The sequence below is a fragment of the Maniola hyperantus genome, chromosome 7 (assembly GCF_902806685.2).
Source record: "Maniola hyperantus chromosome 7, iAphHyp1.2, whole genome shotgun sequence".
NCBI classification, from domain to species: Eukaryota; Metazoa; Arthropoda; class Insecta; order Lepidoptera; family Nymphalidae; genus Maniola; species Maniola hyperantus.
In genome coordinates, this window is record NC_048542.1 from 3,989,223 (window position 1) to 4,008,287 (window position 19,065).

The window sequence follows — 19,065 nt, forward strand, 5'->3', positions numbered from 1 at the left end:
TATGCTTATTGATATTGTATGAATTTACATAAAACGATGATAAAACATAATTTCGATATGATTCGTAGAGTAGGTAAGGAAAGCCTTGCAATAAACGACAATTTGTTGGGATTGTTGGGAATAACATAACGCAAATTTGGGCAAAATTAGGAATTTAATACAAAATGCACTACAACCAGTCATAACATAAAACTTCGGATGTGTCATGTGATGCAGCTATCGATGATGTACACTCACGGGTTTTTTTATTACAAGTTAATCCTAGACTGCATTCTCATCTGGTGATAAGTGATAATGCAGTCTAAGATGAAAGGGTATGGCAATTTTTATTAAACCCATGCCCTTTTGGTTTCTACACGGCATCGTACCTATTATTAACTTTTGAGACACTTCATGCAGTGTGTAAGTGCAAAATAATGGAGGTAGACACACGAAATGACTGAGAGTAACTATGAACTAAAATAGTTACAACTAATATAAATAGGGATTTAACTAAGATGATTTTTTAATCCATAAGTGTTTGAAGACCAAAATCTGCGAAAAGTGCGTGTGCCAGTGATGACAGAATAAGTATTATGGATCCGAGACATGGTCTCTAATATGGGCCTCATAAGAAATCTCAGAATCACTCAGCGGGTATAGAGAGAGATATGCTTGGAATTTCTCTACCTGATCAAATCAGAAGTGAAGAGACCCCTGAGAACCAGAGTCACCGACATAGCTCAGCGGGTTGCGAAGCTGAAGTGGCAATGGACAGCGACACATAGTTCGAAAAACCTATAAAAGCTGGCGTCCCAAGGTGTTGGAATGACAACCTCGCAACGGAAAGCGCAGGGTTGAAAGACCCCCTACAAGTGGACAGACGACATCAAACGAGTCGCAGAAATTCAGGCTGTGCAAGATCGTGACGTATGGAAGTCCCTACACGAGATCTATGTATGTCTATCGGTTGACGATGGTGATGACGAATTTCTAAAAGTAGTAATAGGAGAGGTACTTACCAAATATTTTTTTATGGTCAAAGAAAGCAGATAATAATATGATCTGTCAAAGTTGACTGCATTATGTGTCGCTGTGACTACGTGACTTTTTCGTAATTCCAACTTCCAATGTCGTCGACAAACGGTACGTGTATGTCAAGCCCATGTTGTTGTTGTTTTGTTTGTGTGTATAAAGCTTAATATGCAAGAAATTCAGTTCAACAAACTGGGTCACGAACTAACACGCGTTTACCAGCTTTGACGGAATTCACAATAGGATGATGTTGACCAATATCTTTCAAGAGCTACTACTTAAAACATCAGCATCATTATCAACCCATCGACTACAGAGCACGGGTCTCCTCTCAGAATGAGAAGGGTTTTGGCCATAGTCTACCACGCTGGCCAAGTGCGAATTGGCAGACTTCACACACCTTTAAGAACATTATGTAGAACTCGCAGGCATGCAGATGTCCTCACGATGATTTCCTAACTGTCAAAGCAAATGATATTTAATTAGGTACGTAAAATGCACATGGCTCCGAAAAGTTAAGAGGTGCGTGCCCGGGATCCTAAGCGGAGGTCGGGGCGGGCGTTCGATCGAAAGAAATACAAAGAACGCCTTATACCTACCGTATACCACGTTCCGAAAGAAAAAAATTTAGAGAGAGTAGGTGCTCAATCATTCGATGGTGTTGACACACTTGATTTTATAATTGTTTAATATCTTGTTTAAATATTACAATCATACATCGACATAGGAATACATCAAGTACTTCCAGCAATCATATTAAGTACAATAAACAAAACAATCGATGTCATCATAATGTGTTCTTGTCATCTAACGGAATCGAGTTTAACATTCGCGATCGTTGCGTCCACGCTGCGTATTGCGGCATTCTGACAACATGATAAGTATGGAATTTAAATCAGCAACGTTTGTGGTTGCTAAATCTTTAGATAATGATCTGTTTTTCATATTAAATTAATTAAATGTTCAATCCCGCTTATATTCCAAACCCTGTTTATAACATGAGGAATAGGAGTAGGTGGGAGGAACGAACTAAAACTTACCTACTTCAGGTCCGAACTGAAGAAGCAAAGGACGTTACATGGGTCAGTGAAAGGTGTGAGGAGACTTTTGCCAAAAAGGACATCGAACCAATGAATTCTATGTATACTACTAAGTACATAAGTAAGACTGAGTATACATAGAAGTCATTGCTTCGAACTTAGAGAGAGACGTGGAAACTGCAAAAATTGTGTATTTTGCCTATTTCCACAGTATTATGTCTTACGGAGTCTTGCTGTGGGGTAAAGCGGCAGATATTGGGAAAATATTCGTATTACAAAAAAGGGCAATACGTGCAATTTATAATTTAAAACCGCGCGATTCCCTACGAGAGATATTTAAGGAAATAGGTATTCTTACAGTAGCTTCCCAATATATTTACAATAATATAATTTTTGTACGACAAAACATTCACAGCACACACAAAAAAATCAGTGATCTCCATGATAGGCAAACTAGAAACAAAAATAAGCTAGCTACTCCTGCGCTCCGCCTCTGGAAGGTGCGAAAGTCATTTGTGGGAATGAGTGTAATATTTTATAATAAAATTCCACAAGCAATTTTAGACTTGCCTTTACACAAGTTTAAAAAATGTGTTAAAAGTATGCTCCTAAAAAAAGCATATTATACAGTCGCAGACTATGTAAACGATAAAAAAGCTTGGATTTGACTCGCTCCAGCAATGCACGGGGCTGCAATGGCTTGTATAGTACGGTATAATAACATTGTAAATTGAAAAATTAAAAAGAGCATCCGCCGAGTTTCTTGCTGGTTCTTCTCGGTAGGAACGGCATTCCGAACCAGTGGTAAATTAAACCTGACTATTCATAAGCACTTTTAAAAAGTTTACATGAATAAAAAAACATTCTATTCTATTCTATTCTATTCTATATTAAAGAAAGAAATAAATATTACAATCTCGGTTTTGCAGAGGCGTTTGTTCAAATGCATTAAATAAAAAATATGCATTCAATGCTGTACAGAGACTATGTGCTGTACCAATAACCCACGGGTTCCATTGTCTGTCTATCTTTGAAAAAGTAGTGCCATTCCAGTGTCTCAAGTCAATACTAAGAATAGTTACTAAATTAACGGGATCACGTTGTGCTTTCTAGTGAATACAAAATGGCTTTTACAATCTTCTTCAGTTCATTGTGGAAAACATGTGGACAGAAGTGATATCCTAAAGTGAAAGTTATTAAAGAAAAAACCGGCCAAGTGCGAGTCAGGCTCGCGCAACGAGAGTTCCGTAATACAGTCGTATTTTTTTGTCATTTTGCACGATAACGCAAAAACTATGATGTATAAAAATAAATAAAAATTTGTTTTAGAATGCACAGGTAAAGACCTTTCATATGATACCCCACTTGATATAGTTATCTTACTTCGAAATTTGAAAATACTAATTATTAGTTCATAAGCACAATTTAATTTTTGTGTGTGATGTTACCACAAATTCACGGTTTTCATTCATTTCATTTTTCCCCGAATGTCTGCTATAAGACCTACCTACCTGCCAAATTTCATGATTCTAGGTCAACGGGAAGTACCCTGTTGGTTTCTTGACAGACCGACAGACCACAAAGTGATCCTATAAGGGTTCCGTTTTTCCTTTTGAGGTACGGAACCCTAAAAAACTGTCAATCATCACGACTACACAGTCCTTATTGTTTGATTTATGTAATCTTGAATACCAATTACTTACCAGTTACGTAGATATAAGCATATGTAACGATTTATTTATTTAGGATGATAAGCAAAAGTTTCTCTAAATTATAATTTCTAGTTACGCATTAGTTTGCGCTAAAGTAGGTACAATATACCACCGAAAGGAATCTTTGAGCTATTGAGGCTCCTAAACTATTAGATTGTATAAAAATATGTAATCCGTACCCGGTACCAATATTATAAATGCGAAAGTGTGTTTGTCTATCTGTCTGCTAGCTTTTCATGGCCCATATTTTGAACCAATTTTGAGAAAATTTTGTGACTGCAGAGATAGCTTTTTGTCCCATTTGTCCCAAAGAAGAAAGAAGTCTGAAAAAGTTCCCACGGGATTTTCAAAACCTAAACCCACCTGGACAAAGTGGTGGGCATCATCTACATATTCGGTAGGTATAGAGGTAGCTTGCAGCCCAGGGATGGGCGTAGGCTATTTTCCATCCCAGAAAAAGTTACCACGGGGTTTTAAAACCCTAAATAAACGCGGACATCACCTAGTAATAAATATGCCTTTAAGGCTACCGAAATCCAGAACGTTCGATGTCCTTGTACCGGTTGGCAATTTTACAAATGGCCATCCAGACTCCCAGTAGCAAGGGTGTCGGCTGACGAAAACGGGCCAAGGTCGCGAACAGAATGCCACGCACCCTCTCAAACTGGGTCAGATAGATACAAAATATTCGTCGAGGTACGATAAAGAAGCAAGGCTATATATAGGGTTATTCAATGGACGGATAAAGATATTCCACTAATGAAAATTATACCTGTTAAGGCTTAGAATTACAGGTATACGTCATGATCTCTTAAATTGGTTGTAGAAGAGGTCGAACGCTATAAAATGATCTCTACTATGCCTTCGTTTCAAATAATCGTTTTATGATTTTCAGAAAAATGCGGATTGGTAGTTACCTACCTAGTAGGTAAGTACTTAGATAAGTTCAACTGTAGAGCCTAGTTTAAATTAAAGCAGTGGTTGAGCAACGTTCTTTGTCATTGAAATGAGGGTAACAAAACATTGACGTCCTTGAACAGAACTAGGGTAAGTATCTATTAAGTAATACAAGATACAAGAGATGCCTATAGCGTGCCTATAGTTTCCCTTGCTATTTTTTATAAAGTATCTAGTTTTGATACTAGTGTTTTTACTTTTTATAAATTACGTGTTTTGATGCCATGCGCGGCTGCAAGGATATTTTTTTAAAATAAATAGGCATGCGCTTGACTGCAATCAAGTAGCACCAAATTAGCTATTAGCAGAGTAGCTAGTTATTGATTAGACTAGACTCTAGAGCATTGTAATTTGTGTTTATTTCAGACTAGCGACCCGCCACGGCTTTGCACGAGTAGCTTATTAAAATAATTTTTGCATGGATCTCTAATTTAAAAAAAATAGCCTATGTCACTCGGGAATAATGAAACTTTCTAATAGTGAAAGAATTTTTGAAACCGGTCCAGTAGTTTTCGAGTTACAAACATACAAAAATACAAATCTTTCCTCTTTGTAATATTTGTGTAGAAAATGATTCCCGTATATTTACTTAGGACACCCACTCCTTTGTCTGAACTTAGTAAATGACCATTCTCGCCTACGGATGTTACGAAAACCTGTCAATTAAGTTGGGAAGCTAAGTACATCTTATGTAGTAATATGCGCTATGAACATGAATTTTCTACTAGTAGTAGTAGTAAAGTTTATATGCGAGCAAAGACTCCCTTAATAGACGGACCTCCACAGAACCATATACTTTAATAAAGAGACGATAAAGTACCTAGACATCTTGGTTTTCCTTTGTTCTTGTACAAATGACCCGAAGATTTTTTTATTTCGCGCTAGAAAACCTATTTGTGAAAATGGGGCCAAGGTCATTGCGTTAGTTGTAAGAACAGAGATCTCGGACGGGCAAGGTCCATAAGATATCACTAGGGAAAGCCAAATTGGAGCCTAACGTTGGACCTTTGAGGTTGTCTCATTTCTCCCCGTGGTATCAATAGTTGATACCGAGTCTTGTATTGCGTCCCATCTTATTTGAAAAAGGATAAGCCTGATAAAATTCTTGGTACGTTTAGAAAAATATCCTCATGTTTTTTTTTCAAGATGTCTTATCTCTATCATCTAAATCCATCAATGTTTCAGGTAAACTGTTAGCTACGTTATTTGGTATTACTGAAAAAAGTGACAGACTTGACAGAGAAAACACTTTACAAAGCCGAAATGTCATTCTAAAGGCCGATGTACATTACATTCTGCTGCGTACTGTAGGTACTTGTTGGTGTCCTAATTGCGAAATATTAACAGATTGCATTGGATAAACAGAAACAAGATCGAACGAGATCGCCGGATGTGTACTTTGTGTCTCGGCGAGCGTTGATCAGTCCCTCTTGCTAGCAACAATACAAGCAGTCCTTATACTTAATGACCAAAAAAGAAATTCCGATTATTCGTAGTTCAAAAATTAATAGCACCGGTTGTTACGACTATCAGCTTCGACGATTTTAATGAGGTCTCCTCGATGTCGTTAAGTGATATAACCAATTTTAATTGTACCTATCTGGTAATAAGCATTATTTCCAGTACGATACAAAATCATTTAACAAATTATTACAGACGCATTTGTTGTGATTGGCTGAATTTATGGCATTCTTATTGCAACAATGCATTGTAGCCAATAGTGAGCGAGCGTCAACCAATTACCAAACCAATTTAGAGGTGATTGCGATCGTGACATTGTAGCTGTCATGTCATTATACCGCAATCGAGCCGCTGGTATTACTTCAAAAGCAGTTAAAGTAAATATTCGTAGTTCGTACTACCTGATTTGAAAAAAATCTGTGTTAGATCATAGGTGTGTACAAGAGCCGCGAAGAAATTACACATATTCACTTAATCATGTATCTCATACCTACTTAGTTCGTAGAAGTTAAAACACGTTAAAATAATTCCATATCCCCAGCTTATACCGAAACCATAGCAAAGCCTGTTCGGTATACGTATCATGTTTAAGACAGGTTTTATTGTTTAGTCAATAAGAATGATTCCTAAGATATGAGTTGTGCCTTAAGGTTAGTGTGTTGGGATAAATAAATGCGGTTAACAATAATTCATAACTTTATTTGCAAATTAATATTGGGGTAAGTAGATAAGCACTAAGCAGTGATATTATATATGCACAGCATTCAAGGAATAAATAAAAGCAACCAAAGCTGAGAAGTAATAAGTATGTACGTAATAAACGCAAAAACGTCCACAATTCTTGCGTAATGTCCTGACATAAACTTTCAAACCACTTGAGAAAAAAAAACAAGTTCACTATTATAAGTATAAAATGGTTCGACCGAAAAATGTACACGAATTTATTTCAAAGAGAGTGAAATATATTATGGACGAGAACAATCACAAAAAAACAACGTTGAACGTTCGATTTCATCGTTCAGATTCGGAAAGGTTTAGGATCATGATTCATATTGATGTTGCTTTAGTTAATAATATGATCCCTGTATTAACTTGAAACCATTAAATATCATGGATATTATGAAAGTATACAGCTGAATAACATTATGGTTTCCGTATACTAAAGATATTAATATATTATAACGTATAATAATTATAAGAGCATTCTATTGAAATATTACGCGTGAAAAGCTTAGCCTTTTACGAACATTAAGTAGGTACAACAGATCTATCTAAAATACTTGAGAGATCAAAGTCTCATCAACTTTTTAAAAAAATAACGAAACATTTTTTAAAAGATGGTAGGTAAATTACTTGAATTGATTGTGTTTTGAATGAATTGAATGTTATTTTATGCGTCTTATTATAGAAGCAAAATCATGCATAATTAATTAATTAATTAAGCAAATTAATTTGAAAAGCGTGCAAAAGCTGTTGTAAAGAAAAATCAAGCCATGCGTTTTTCCCCTTTATATTTTCGCCTCCGTGCTCGCAAATACCTAAACAAAATAAAACAGATTAGTCATTAGTACTGCAAATATTGAAATGCGAAAACAATATCATGTAGTTAGTAAATGACCTATTAGCACAATTAAGGAAGGATTAAGTAAGTAATTATCAGATAAATAAATTAGCTAAAGAGTCTAGATAGATTAGAAAATATTAAAATTATTTCACCATATTCAAATATGTGACGCACAAAGTAATATTAATAAAGTAATAGGCAAAATCATTTGTACCTACTTAGAATTCCACGATGACAATAATATTTTAAGAAGGTGAGATGAAAGCTGGGTTCAATTAATTTTGTACGCCATGCTTGGCAGGATATGTGAATTTTTAAGACCCCACCATGTAAAAAATAATAACTATGGTTATGATTATGAAGTAAATAAGACGGCATTCCGAACCAGTGGTAAATTGAAACTACCTGAAATAAAAATCATTCTATTCTATAATACAAAAGACGATGCAGATTATATTAAGTACTTACTTAAATAAATACACAAAACGAAAAAAAATTATAGGTAGAAGACATTAACCAGAGTATCATAGAATAAGAAGTAAGCGTACCTATTATGAATTTTAAAAGAACAAAAGAAGAGGTAGGTATACTGTAATTTGATTGAATGAGACTATTTGATGAGAAGGTAGAATTTAATTTGAGTATAAACAGAGGAACAAAGAAAGGTTTTGTTACAAGTAGGTACTACATCTTAATACTGTTTCATAGTTATATTCCAGAGAAAATATCGTTTACTGTCAGAGGAAACTGATTAACAAGAGGAAAACCACACGAGCTAACCACACGGTCTTAATTACAACGGGATTAATTGACGATATCATATGCAGAGGCAGTATTGTTTATATTGAGTAATCCTGAACTATGACCCAATAGAATGAGTAGAATGGCTAGTTGAGTAGGCCTTTGTCAAGATGCACTATGAATTCTACACTTTTTAGTCTCAATGAAAAATTCTAAAACAGTAAAGCTCGCGATAGAAAGACTGCTGACTGATGTTTATGATGATATTTCTATATTAATTACCATTAGATTTAGAAGAACCAAGTCTTACCTACTTAGCAACATAAGTACGAAGAGTTCCATAAGTTTCGTCAACAAAACAGAAGATCCGATGTTTTGAATGAATTGATATGAATAATAAATAGGTAGGTAGTAGGTACCTACTTCGATTTCGTTAAGTCGTTAACTGGAGACAGTTTGATTGAAGTTAATTATACCGTTTTAACCGTTACGTGCCCGCTTACTTGCATAATACTTATAGACCCAAGTGTACATAGCTAGTAACTAGACGCCAGACTCACCATGCACAGATGAAGTTACGCCAAGCTATTTGTACAAATATCACAGCATCACTTGGTAAGAGGTTCACTCACTTTGCCTATCGCGAACTATAGGTCCATACACGCGTACATAAACAACAAAAACACCACGAATAACTCTACCGTTTTAAAAACCTGTTCCAACCGCACCAACAGTTAGAATGCCCACACTTGTCGCCAAAATCAACAATGTAAAAAACACAAATCTAACACCAAAATCAACATAAAGAGGCTAGCTCGGTGTAAATCGATTTTTTATTCATCAAAACACTTAAAACATTGAGCTTGACACGGTCGTTTTCATCAATACCTTCATAAACTTTTTCGAAACGAAAAGTTTAAGTTTGCGTAACGGTTTTTGGTTTGATATTTTATATTTAATTTAATTTAAATAAAAATAAAATTAGGGGGTTCTGTCAGTGTTCATTTATACGAGTGACTGACGAGCGCATGCGCGGACGCGACCAGTAGCGCCACCTGCGCAAATCTGACTGACGGTGACGAGTGACGTGACGGTGGAGGCCCGCGAGCCCGAGCGAACGCGCCGCCACGCCGGTTTGTGGGGATGCAGATAACAAAAATGCATTCAGAATATTGCCAGCATTACCTCATAGATTAATATGCATTACCTCAATACCTTTTATCGGTGCTCAAGACTCTGAGGATTGAGGACATAAAAACTCCTTAGCAAGGCGGGAACTCGTGAACTAAGTATTTGAGATTTCCTCTTTGATAAAGGAAGATGAAGAAGTGATTATGATATAGAACTTTATAGCTTCTATCCTCATAACTAGCTTATGCCCGCGACTTAGTCCGCGTGGACTGCACTTTGGAATCCCTATTTTGAATTGAATATCCAAAAATTCTTTCTTAGCGGATGCCTACATCATAATAGCTATCTATGCATACGAAATTACAGCCCGATGCGCCCAGTAGTTTGAGCAGTGCGTTGATAGATCAGTCAGTCAGCACTTTATATATTTAGATCACAGATTTGTTTATGAAGAACATCATTAATATAATTTAAAACCACTTTAAACAGATCGAAACGTTCGAAACAAATCAAAAAAGTTTTTGGAAACAACCCAGAACAACCACAAACTTTTTGTGGCAAAACCACGAAGATTAGCATATGACATAAAAGACATTCAGCAGCCTAGCCTACGCGATGACAATGATTCGAAAACCAATTTTGAAATAAAAAGAAAAAAATGTATAATTTACTTATCAAATAAAAAGAGGAAAATTTTGTTATTGTAGATTTAACCGCCAATGTCTTTCAAATTGTCATTTTTATTTACAATTTTACCCTTAGTTTTTCTCTTAAAATTTAGTGACTATTATATTAGTTCGTTTCTTATGTTAAAGATAATTAATTGTATGCCATTTGTATGCGTGAGATGTTACATTGAATGAACATCGAAGTGGCTCGTCACTCGTCTGCTTGGGCACACATAGCCCTCTGTGCAGATCTCACTTGGGCCTCCAAACCTCCTGATGAATTCATCGTAGCCAATCAGGTAGCCTAAGCCACCTCTTTCAGAAGTCCTGGCAGTTGCAAAGGACTCAGAAAAACCGATACCTAGTTGCTATTCAAAGTCCGAAAAAGAAACCTAGAGAGCGGTTTTACGATCTTTCTAAATAGTCCGGGAATTCTCTTTTAGCAAAAATGACAGAAAACAGCTGTTGCCCTGATTGTCATCTGACATCCGCTACACGTCATATACCAAAAATCTACTTTTACTTTATCTTTTGAATTTTTGAACGTTTTCCGTTAAAGAATTATGGGAATCGTATTATAATATACTCGACAGACTCATCATTATTGGTGATCCCACTCAGCAAGTTTCTTTAGACCTTTCATTAAAATTTAATTTTTCAGCGCCTATGGGCACAGAATTGCTGTGTATCGCAAGTCCTCCAAGATTCAGCCATAGAGTCTTCACAGGATCATTGCGATCACAAAGGTCAACTTCTTCCTTTATTTGTAGAACCCAAAAGACAAACACAATAAAAAACTTCCAAAAATAAGTAATTCCACTAAACTTATTCTCGCAATTCTGTCATCCATAAAACTGATCATTTGGATTCAAGAAGTTTTTTTTTTTGTTTAGTTACAATATAACGTCTTCAGTTTTAAAGCATTTAATAGAAGCGGAAACTTCAGTTTCCTTTTCTAATAAGTACAATATCCTCTCGATGGCGGTGCAATGGGAAATTGAATGGTTATCTGTTGCACGTTGCGCTATCGATAAGATTAATTGTAGACTAGCTTATGCTCGCGACTTCGTCCGCGTGGACTACGCAAATTTCAAACCCCTATTTCACCCCCTTAGGGCTTGAATTGCCTATCTGCATGCCAAATTTCAGCCCGATCCGTCCAGTAGTTTGAGCAGTAGTGTGAGTGTGTATATGTTGATAGATCAGTCAGTCAATTAGTCAGTGTCACCTTTTCCTTTTATATATTTTGATTATTCAACATGGGGGTAATGCAATTTCTTACGTTACGGGAGCCGGGATAAATTCCAAGCGTAACGAGGGATTCTAGAGTAACTGCCGAGCATAGCGAGGGTTTTGCTTCTAGAATCCTGAGTGAAGCGCGGGGTTTAGAGGCGTCCAAGACGAAGACACCCCTAGTCCCTACGTTGAATACTCCTACTTCCATTATCTCTACTTTTCACGCCTTGCGAGACAGTAAAATCAAGGAAAATAAACAAACAAATCAACAAACACACTTTCCCATTGGCCATTTATAATATGGGTAGTGCTGATCAATGAAGTTAAAATTTTTGTAGGGAAGCAACTTGTTCAAAATCAAGAGAATGACAGCAGCAGTGGTCGTAGAAGCGTGAAAGACGTAATACCAGAATCTAGATTAGCACAATTTTATGGTAATTTTTACTACGACGATATCAGGTGATTATTTTTCAATCTCTCATCATTAATTTCTTAGCACCTCCTGGCTAAAACAATGTCAATAAAGCAGTGCAGATATTATTTTCAAGAAGTTCAGTTTGAAAGGTTCAAATGATTACGGTTAGGTACGTTTATTTTTCAGAGAAAACTGTTATACTTGTACAAATGAAAATGCCAACTTGCGTGGTCATAACAGCCACAGATGTGACAATAGCGATCTAACAGAATGTTGGATGTTACCTGAGGTAATGTGGACTCCAAACAACATTTTAACATACATAATAACAAATGAGTTTCTACGTTTAGGTTTAAGTCTGACTAAAATACTGCTCTATTTTTTTTCTTTTGACGACCTCCCTGGCGCAGTGGTAAGCGCTATCTTATAAGTGGGAGGTCCCGGGTTCGATTCCTAGCAGGGGCAATTTGGGAATATTTAATTTCTAAAATAATTGTCTCTGGTCTGCTCTGGCGGGAGACTACGGCCGTGGCTAGTTACTGGCAAAGTAGTGTCACCACCGAGGAGTGAACCAAGTCACCCTGTGACAAAGCCGTGTGGCCAAGCGATTTAGAGTTCCGGTACGATGGCACGGCATCTTAATTCGTACCAGAAACTAGAAACCGTGAAGAGATATGTGTAATAAAACTGCTATACTATAATATGCTATCCAAGTTAGGCCGCTTCCATCTTAGACTGTAGGTATCATCACTTACCACCACCTTATATCCTTACCACTCAGTCTGCTTAAGTCTGTTCATCAAATCCTCGCCATATTTAAATTACCTACATAAGTATTTTTTACATATTAAAAAATAAGCAACATAAAAGGATCAGCTTCGAAGGAATATAAAGTACTTACCTACATATTCATTTCCAATGTCTTATTTTAGAGTTGTTTATAACTGAATTTTCTCGTATCGAATCATCTTTGCAGGTTGAATACTGGTTTCGGAAACTTGTAGACGACTCAACTGATCGTAGTGTGGTGCCACGTCGTCGTCGACAATATAAGATTCTTCCCGATGACGATTCGTGCGTCCTTTGGTTATATATTTTCATCTTTGTGTTTATGATCATCTTCTTAATTATGTAGATCTTGCACTCGAATTTAAATCTGAGATATTTAGCAGTTTATTTAAGTCTTTTCGTCAAATAAAACCCCTCCTCTTTGGACTCGTTTTTTTGTAAATTGTTCAGACATAATATCTATGAAGGTTTCTGCGGTAGCTGAACTGTGCAAGAGGGGTGTGATGCAGCGTCGCGAAAGCTCAGTAATTAGTCAACTTGTGACAACTGTCACCACTACCGCAGGAGCTTACTCACTTATGCGCTGTAAAACTTATTTTCCTCTGTTTTAAACAACTTCTCTTTTATCTTATAAAATATAAAAATTAACGGGCACCAATCGGCAGCTAGCGAGCGCTGGGACCCGACTGAAGCGCGAACCGCGGAAGAAGCGACGTTGGAGGCCCGAATTCGAAGTACCAGATCCTTGTGGAACCAACCATCAACCCAAAGACCAGCTAGAGTTCCTTCACCGCCGCTCGCTTCGAGGAAAATGCGAGCAAGGCGTCGCCAACCTAAAAGACTGACCTTAGCACCTCCCCCGCCTGCGTATTGTTTAAAAGCCCCAAACCAACTCTTATGCGACCCGACTTGTAAGGTAATTTACTTGAAAAAGTACTTACAAGAAGCTTTTATTTTTTTGAAATAACCAACATTTTTGCTTGGTAGAGTATCACTGCACCATAAATACCATATGGTTTGAAAATTGAAATAAGGTCTCTCTAACCTTAAATCTTCATTATAATCGAATATATATTTCTTGTTTTAGTTTCAATTCGAAACTCCACGTCCACAATTAACTGAGTATCAAAGCTCGATGGGACGCTTATCAGCGAGCATGCAAGCGGTGATGAGAGCTAATGCGTGTCGATGTCCACCATACCGCGGGACAAACGTCAGTCGATACGCGCCCACCAGCCCCAGACCCTTGCGCTGCCCCGACAGACGCTACGGCGTCTGGTGGCCACGCCAGAATCTAACACCAAGATTAGAAAACAGATTTAACATAACACAAATACAAAAAATCGCAACAACCAGTCAAAAGACGGAAAAAATAACCCCTAGAACTGAAACAGAAAGTAAAACAGAGGAACCAGAGAATTCGTCTAAGGGTGAACAGCCAACAAAAGAACCTGAAGTGCAACAGGAAGCGACTTCAGAAAGTCCTCCACAGAAAAAGGACAAAGTCTTTGTTGATAATCATCTACCATCTACAAGTGCTGCCGCTATAGAAGACGTAAGAAAAAAGCGACTCTATAGCACCGTTCTCAGCACGTGTCCACCGCCTCCTATTAGTTTAAACGCAGTAGGATGTCTCAGGCTATCACAAAAATTACCACCTGGTCTAATAAAATTAAATCGCAAACTAGTTCTGTCTTCGAGAATTAAGCCAAACGTCGATAACAAATTTGAGGAGCTCGAAAAAGAAGCTTTGGAACAGTATAAAGCCTCAGATGAAAGTATAGACACAAAGTTTCGCGAGCTCGAAGAAGAAGCAGCCGACCAATACAGCACGAGTAACAGCAACACGAGTTGCAGCAGTGGAAATTCTGGAGAAAAGAAAACTGCCAAATGTTCGCCACAAAGTGAAACTAAAGCAAAAGCGCAAACGGCAAAATTTCATAAAGACAAATCTGTGGATAGCTCGCAGAATTTTCCCGATCTCAAAGCTAAAGGAAATACAAATAGAGTAACGAATTTAAAAAACTTCCACACCCCCCCGAGGGGGGAGAAAAAAGGAAATTCTCATAGATCGGGTGCATGCAAATGCATGAAAAGCAGTAAGATACATTCCCAAAGACCAGCGTCGGATACTGATTACGAAGCTCGGGAATCAAACACCAAAAGAAACAGGGGAGCAATGCGTTGGACTTTACATGTTATGCCACCAAAGAAGAGACACTTAACTTCGTGTGTATCCGATTTCTCTTCAGATGAAGAGTTGGAAGAAGTAAGTGTGTCCATTAAAGACGCTGGACCCTGTATAAAGAACCGTGTGACTGGTAAGGTCAAAATGTCCGCGCACGGCGGTGGTGATTTGCATCCAATCCTGAGAAAAGCTTAACTTTTTATACAAGAACTAAGTGACGTGATGGCAAGACCACGTTTCCTTGTGCCACTTAAGTCGGTCTTTGGATTGTTTAACAACTGTTTCAATTCAACAATTCGTATTGTGCCGATTTATTTGTTCAGTTTGTAAGTTTTCAGACTTTTAGTGGTAGGAGTGTTTTTTTATATTAAATTTTGATTCTATGGATTATTTACATGCCTAGATAGCTACGCAATTTTATTTCAATTCTTCGGGAAGGAATCGGCGTATTTCTAACGGATGAGCCAGATTTCTTTAAAAGATCTATTGAGACAACGACGAGTAACGAACTGTTATCATGACCGGCATATGTACCGTGATTTGATGAAGAGTTAACATTTTATACTAGTCATAAACAATTTGTACATATATTTTTGTATTTTTGAATTTATATTAAGAAAAATAATTTCAGTTTAAAATGATGTTGCATGAGTTAAACAAAGATTCATTAGGTATATTTTAGTCTGGAGACAATAAATTTTTATGAATTGTTCAAATTGTAATGATACATTTTAGAAAAGTTTATCTATAGCTTGAACAGATTGCACTAAATAGAGTTATCGAAGAGAGAAAGGCCCTATTTACTGAAATATCTAGACAACAAAAGCTAAAACAATAGAATAATCGATACTAGTATTATAAATGTGAAAGTGTGTCTGTCTGTCTGTCTGCTAGCTTTTCATAGCCCATCTGTTCAACCGATTTTGATGAAATTCGGTACAAAGATAGCTAGCATCCCGGGGAAGGACATAGGCTACTTTTTATCTCGGAAAATCAAAGAGTTCTCACGGGATTTTTAAAAACCTAAATCCACGCGGACAAAGTCGCGGGTAGTATCTAGTGAGATATGAATGCACCATTGCGCTGCCGAGACTTTCAAAAATTCATCACCCTGTGTGTGCGAGTTTGACTCGCACATACAGGGTTCCATAGTACAAGAAATATGGACACGCCTTATAATATTTTTTTTAATTTTGATGGCGGCCATTTTGAAATCGAACTCGTTTACCAATGCTAAGCTGTGTGGAGCAATGAAAATGATTGGTCCATGATTGGTCGATATCACACACATCCATAACAACGTATAAGTCCCGCAAATTGCTAATGCGTGTAGCCGCCATTTTAGTGACGTCAGCACTAGACTGAAGTTTCAAGCTGATGGTATATTTCATATATTTTTATTTCGGCTGACGTCAAAATGACGTCATTTCGATGTTAGTGAGTCATGGTTCCAGCGCAATAGCAATTTGCGGTACTTATAGCATAGCACATATTATCTGGTGGAAAAGCAGCCTAAGTGTCAAGCTATGCCTGTTAGCATTGGACTAGGGTATACTTACTATTTATTTTTAGTTTTCATGTACCAAATTGTAGTTATAAAGTAGTACTATGTCTATGGAAGAGACATGCATCCTTCACATCTCGGCTACTCACAATGTCTAATCTCTATTAATTCATATAATTTTAGCGTTGAAACTATCGTGAGTAACGTCGACTAAACACGTGAGTAATAGTGAGAGATATTATATATCATTCATTTACGAACAAAACGAAGTTACAATCAACTTTATTTAATAATAATCAACTTGAAAATATAACATCTTATCGTATACAAACTATAATAATATAAAAGCTCTGTATTTATTCATATCACTCTCTAAAGTCAGCTCCCTGTTGATCAACTTTCCAGAAATTTCTCCAGGTCTGTGTTGTCATTTTCTAGTTGTATTTGCTCTAGGGTCACCTTCGGTGGTGTTGATGGTACTAAAACAATTTAAAAAAAATATTCAAAGAATTGAGTCTAACCAGCTGCTCGATTGCGTTAGAATGACAGCTACAATGATATATTGATGCTCGCTTACTATTGGCTACAATGTATTATTGCAATAAGAATACCATAAATTCAGCCAATCACAACGATTGCGATTGTAATAATGATTGATGCATTTTTGCCCCAAATTGAGCAGCAGGAACATTTATATGTAACTAGAAACTAAGGACTTCATCTATGTGGATTTAGATTTTCAAAAATTCTGTTGAAACTTAGATTTTCCGGGACAAAATATAGACTCTCCAGGTCTTCAACTATATCCATGTAAAAATCTGTTGCTCTATTGCAGTGTGATTGAAGGACAAACCAACAAATTTCGCATTTTATAATATGGGTAGTGAAGTGGTGTAACAAGGAATTCTATTTTGAGCAATGCATTATAAGGATGCAGTGGGTACTGTCAGAGAAAAACATCATCAAGATCAACCCATCTCCAGCCCATTAATGGGCACATGTCTTCTCTCTGACTAAGAAAAATTTCACCTGGAAATATACTAGTTTATTGTGTGTGTAGTATTGTGATTCGTCAGTCATATTGGATTCATACATTTGGTATATAACAACTCGTTAGAGATACATTATTGTGGAGTGGAGTGACGTGTCATGTCATGACACCTTGTGTTCTGTCTCTTTCTAACCAAAACCAATATACTTCTGGTGCGTCATGTCACAACACAACAACCTTGATATTTCCCATCTGGTCCCAGCTCCTTTATGGATGAAATAATAAAAAAGAGGCAGACCAACAAATTCCTGAAAGGTCGGCAATGCATAAGCAGTTCCTCTGGTGCTGCAGATGTTCATGGGCGGCGGTAATCACTTAACATCAGGTGACCCGCCCGGTTTTTGTTCGGTTGTTTTGTTTGGTCTGTATTTTTATTTAAAAAGAAAATCTTACCAACTGGTACATTGCCACTGGCTAAGTACTTGGCTATGTCACTTTGGAATGCAGCTGCGCTGTTCTCTCTTTTTGTTTGTAACTCTGCAAGCTGTCGCCTTTCCAGTATGCTGTTCTTTTCAAGGTTTTCTTTGGAAAGTTTGTTACGAATCTCTTCTAAACCAGCTGAAAACATAAAACAAATAGTCTTTACAATTATTGCAATGCTTATATACCAAGGGTTATAATGTGTGGCAGTTAATCTGCTGTAACCTGATAAACAAGCCTTAACTACTGAACTGATATTGTTGAAATATAGCTTGCATTTTAGGAGATAGGCTACTTTTTAAAATGGTAAAATATCGTATGAAAACAGACCTTGAAGAAGGAAATGGTTTGTAAAAGTACTAGGAAATGATAATCAACCTAAAATTACATAGCTAAACATACAGGTTAAAGATTTGTCTTTAGTTTTAGTAAAACATGAACGAACCCATTTTCTTTTCTTTATATAATGTCAACTGGTAATGATGATCCAACTTCCACTTTTCCAGGTTACTTCTCTCGATAATATCCTCAAATTCCACCAACTGGTTCTCAACATCGCTCAAAAGCGTTTGTACGTTCTTTAAACTATCTACACACTGTGCCACGGTTACAGTTAAGTTTGGTAAAAGTGCTAAATTCTGCGCCAACTCTGTTGCACTTTGTAGTCTTGTTTTCGTCATATCGTACAGTTCCGTGATCAACTTATCCACTTCGTCAGCAGCTTTGGCATTCCTGTCTGCGTTTTCATGTATTTCACTCCATTGCTGCTGATATTTCGCTAGCAAAGCCCCACCAGCTCCATAATTCACTTTGCTCTCATTTGCAACTTTTTGCTTGTCCCGAAAAATGTTTTTGACTTTCTGGACTTCTTGTAGCGTTTGTCGTATGTTGTTGTTATATGTTAAACCGTCTTGTACCACTGATATAAATTCTTTAAGATTCCCTAACATTTTTCTGTTTCAAAATTAAATTGGTTAGAAAAATTAACAAAACAGACAACAAAACTATACGTGAGTACGACATTCACCAAAACAAAAATAATTTGCATCACAGACTAATAAATTTGCATGTAATTTGTCAAATCCGTTATGTCAAAAAGTGAAACACTATGTTACAGACTACAGACTAATAAAAACTTGACTGTTGATGGTGTCATCAGACGCTTGCGGTAAAC

The 19,065-nt window shown here is 36.9% G+C and overlaps 3 protein-coding genes across 4 annotated transcripts in view; 1 reads left to right on the forward strand and 2 right to left on the reverse strand.

Annotated features, from left to right (window-relative positions):
* The window catches only part of LOC117983790 (uncharacterized), a 70,619-nt gene extending 61,066 nt beyond the window's left edge, over positions 1-9,553 (reverse strand). The window contains exon 1 of the mRNA XM_034970411.2: positions 9,050-9,553. The gene's annotated coding sequence lies outside the window, so the exon portion shown is untranslated. The remainder of the gene's footprint in view (positions 1-9,049) is intronic.
* Positions 9,554-10,272: 719 nt separating this feature from the next.
* LOC117983583 (uncharacterized) lies at positions 10,273-15,506 on the forward strand. Of its 2 annotated transcripts, none has more exons than XM_034970175.2 (7): positions 10,273-10,587; positions 10,950-11,034; positions 11,863-11,983; positions 12,126-12,228; positions 12,916-13,025; positions 13,398-13,644; positions 13,816-15,506. In XM_034970175.2, the coding sequence occupies exons 1-7, from the start codon at positions 10,480-10,482 to the stop codon at positions 15,109-15,111; spliced, it is 2,070 nt and encodes a 689-aa protein (XP_034826066.1). In that variant the 5' UTR covers positions 10,273-10,479; the 3' UTR covers positions 15,112-15,506. The 2 variants fall into 2 exon arrangements, with proteins under 2 accessions (XP_034826066.1, XP_034826067.1); XM_034970176.2 differs by having other exon boundaries at positions 12,916-13,013.
* A 1,178-nt stretch (positions 15,507-16,684) lies between these two features.
* Dysb (dystrobrevin binding protein dysbindin) lies at positions 16,685-18,949 on the reverse strand. The gene is made up of 3 exons (XM_034970178.2): positions 18,337-18,949; positions 17,865-18,029; positions 16,685-16,899 (listed from the first exon to the last, which is right to left on the reverse strand). Exons 1-3 carry the CDS (start codon positions 18,839-18,841, stop codon positions 16,814-16,816), a joined length of 756 nt encoding a protein of 251 aa, XP_034826069.1. The 5' UTR covers positions 18,842-18,949; the 3' UTR covers positions 16,685-16,813.
* Between the last annotated feature and the right edge of the window lie 116 nt (positions 18,950-19,065).